Raw genomic sequence first — 1,596 nt, 5'->3', positions numbered from 1 at the left:
CGAAACAAATTATATTCGAAGATGATTTCAGACTAGGAATATGGGCAATATATGGCAACACATCATTTTTTTTAGTAGTTGTATATATTATACGAGTTTGATGTATCATTTACAATAAAATCTTACGAAAATATATTTGGTACCCTATATAAATTTGTATCTCAATCGGACAAATATTAGCACTGCGGTGGACTATTTTAAACTACGGCGAAACTATATATGGGATCTATATCTAAATCTGAACTGATTTCAAAAATTTTCAATATATTACATCATTGGGTCATAATAATGAGCTATATGCTATTTCATCCGGTTCTCTATTTACCGTACTTTCAATGTGTTAGCTCAATTTTGCTACTTTGTTTTATATTAAAATTTAAAATTTGCATTTCTGTAATTTTTGGATCATAGGATAATGTAAATAAATGTTGTCAGCCACTTCAGACCTACATTCCCTCTTTATTATTTCACTCATATTAAAACAATCACAAATTGGTTTTATTTTCATTATTTATTTGACTTAGAGACAAACGGCAGACTGTACAAAAGTTATAAATCTAAATCACATGGGATTGAAAATAAAGGATGAAGGTATAGTAGAAAGATACAAACAAATTAGATGAAGAAATATGTGAAAATCTGATAGTTATATAGAGTCTTCTAATTTCACAATTTTTAAACATGTTTCCAAAAATAAACTAAATAAGGTGAAGGTTGTCCATTAATGCGGTTGAGAAAATCTCTAAGATCTCCCACTCAATGTTGATCACAACTTTAGTTTCATAATAGTAGGTATCCTAATTTTTCCATAGAAGAAATTTAAACGGTTCCTGGTGCAGGCTGTAGGTTAACGGAGGCAACAGATTGAGCATGACCGGCCAATGGAGCAACATGTACGGCACCACGAGTCTTGGCAACAAATGTACCACTATGAGCTGGAACAACAGCAGGAGCAGCGACAACATGTGGAGCGGCAACAACAGCTGGGGCAGGGACAACAGCAGGAAGAGGGCCGGAAACAACTTGTACTGGTCCAGGACCGACAACAACCTGAGGGGGATGAGCCGCAACTGTAACAGCAGCAGGAGGATGAGCACCGACTACTACAGTACCGGGAAGTGGACCACCGACAACAACTGGTCCCCATGGAAGAACTGAGGAATTGACACCCAAAGCCAAAGCAAGCAAGACTACGGCGATGACGAACTGAAAATAACAAATGAAATGGGAAAGTTACAATATAAATCACTACTTTTGTTTTAATCAAAATGTTTGGATTCAACGTTAAATATTTCATCGACCGTTTGACGTTTAGATTTATTGGAAAAATCAAAACTTTATACACAATTGCATGTTTTTCTATAAAATTCTTTTTTTCTCCATTTCTAATACCAAAAAAGTTTTGTGGACGTTATGTGCAATATCCTTTTGGGGAGTAAAATCCTTTTGCTCCGACAGGATAACACATTTTTAATATTGTTAATTTATTGCACTATTTGTTTATCCTTCACACCAAGATTTTATGTTATTTCGATTTATTTTATATCCTTCATTGAATTGTCCACTTAATCCATTTTCAGCTCACCTTCATGTTTG

General features: G+C 34.5%; 1 protein-coding gene across 1 annotated transcript; it reads right to left on the bottom strand.

The window, feature by feature from the left end:
• Nucleotides 1-803: 803 nt before the first annotated feature.
• On the bottom strand, nt 804-1,596 carry LOC133326482 (adult cuticle protein 1-like). The gene is made up of 2 exons (XM_061535108.1): nt 1,586-1,596; nt 804-1,206 (listed from the first exon to the last, which is right to left on the bottom strand). The coding sequence occupies exons 1-2, from the start codon at nt 1,589-1,591 to the stop codon at nt 820-822; spliced, it is 393 nt and encodes a 130-aa protein (XP_061391092.1). The 5' UTR covers nt 1,592-1,596; the 3' UTR covers nt 804-819.

This window comes from Musca vetustissima, unplaced genomic scaffold (genome assembly GCF_032173495.1).
Source record: "Musca vetustissima isolate MV318-11 ecotype Yass unplaced genomic scaffold, APGP_CSIRO_Mvet_v1 utg122839, whole genome shotgun sequence".
NCBI classification, from domain to species: Eukaryota; Metazoa; Arthropoda; class Insecta; order Diptera; family Muscidae; genus Musca; species Musca vetustissima.
Note: the sequence above shows the minus strand (reverse complement) of the source record. Positions and strands in the feature narration are given on the sequence as shown.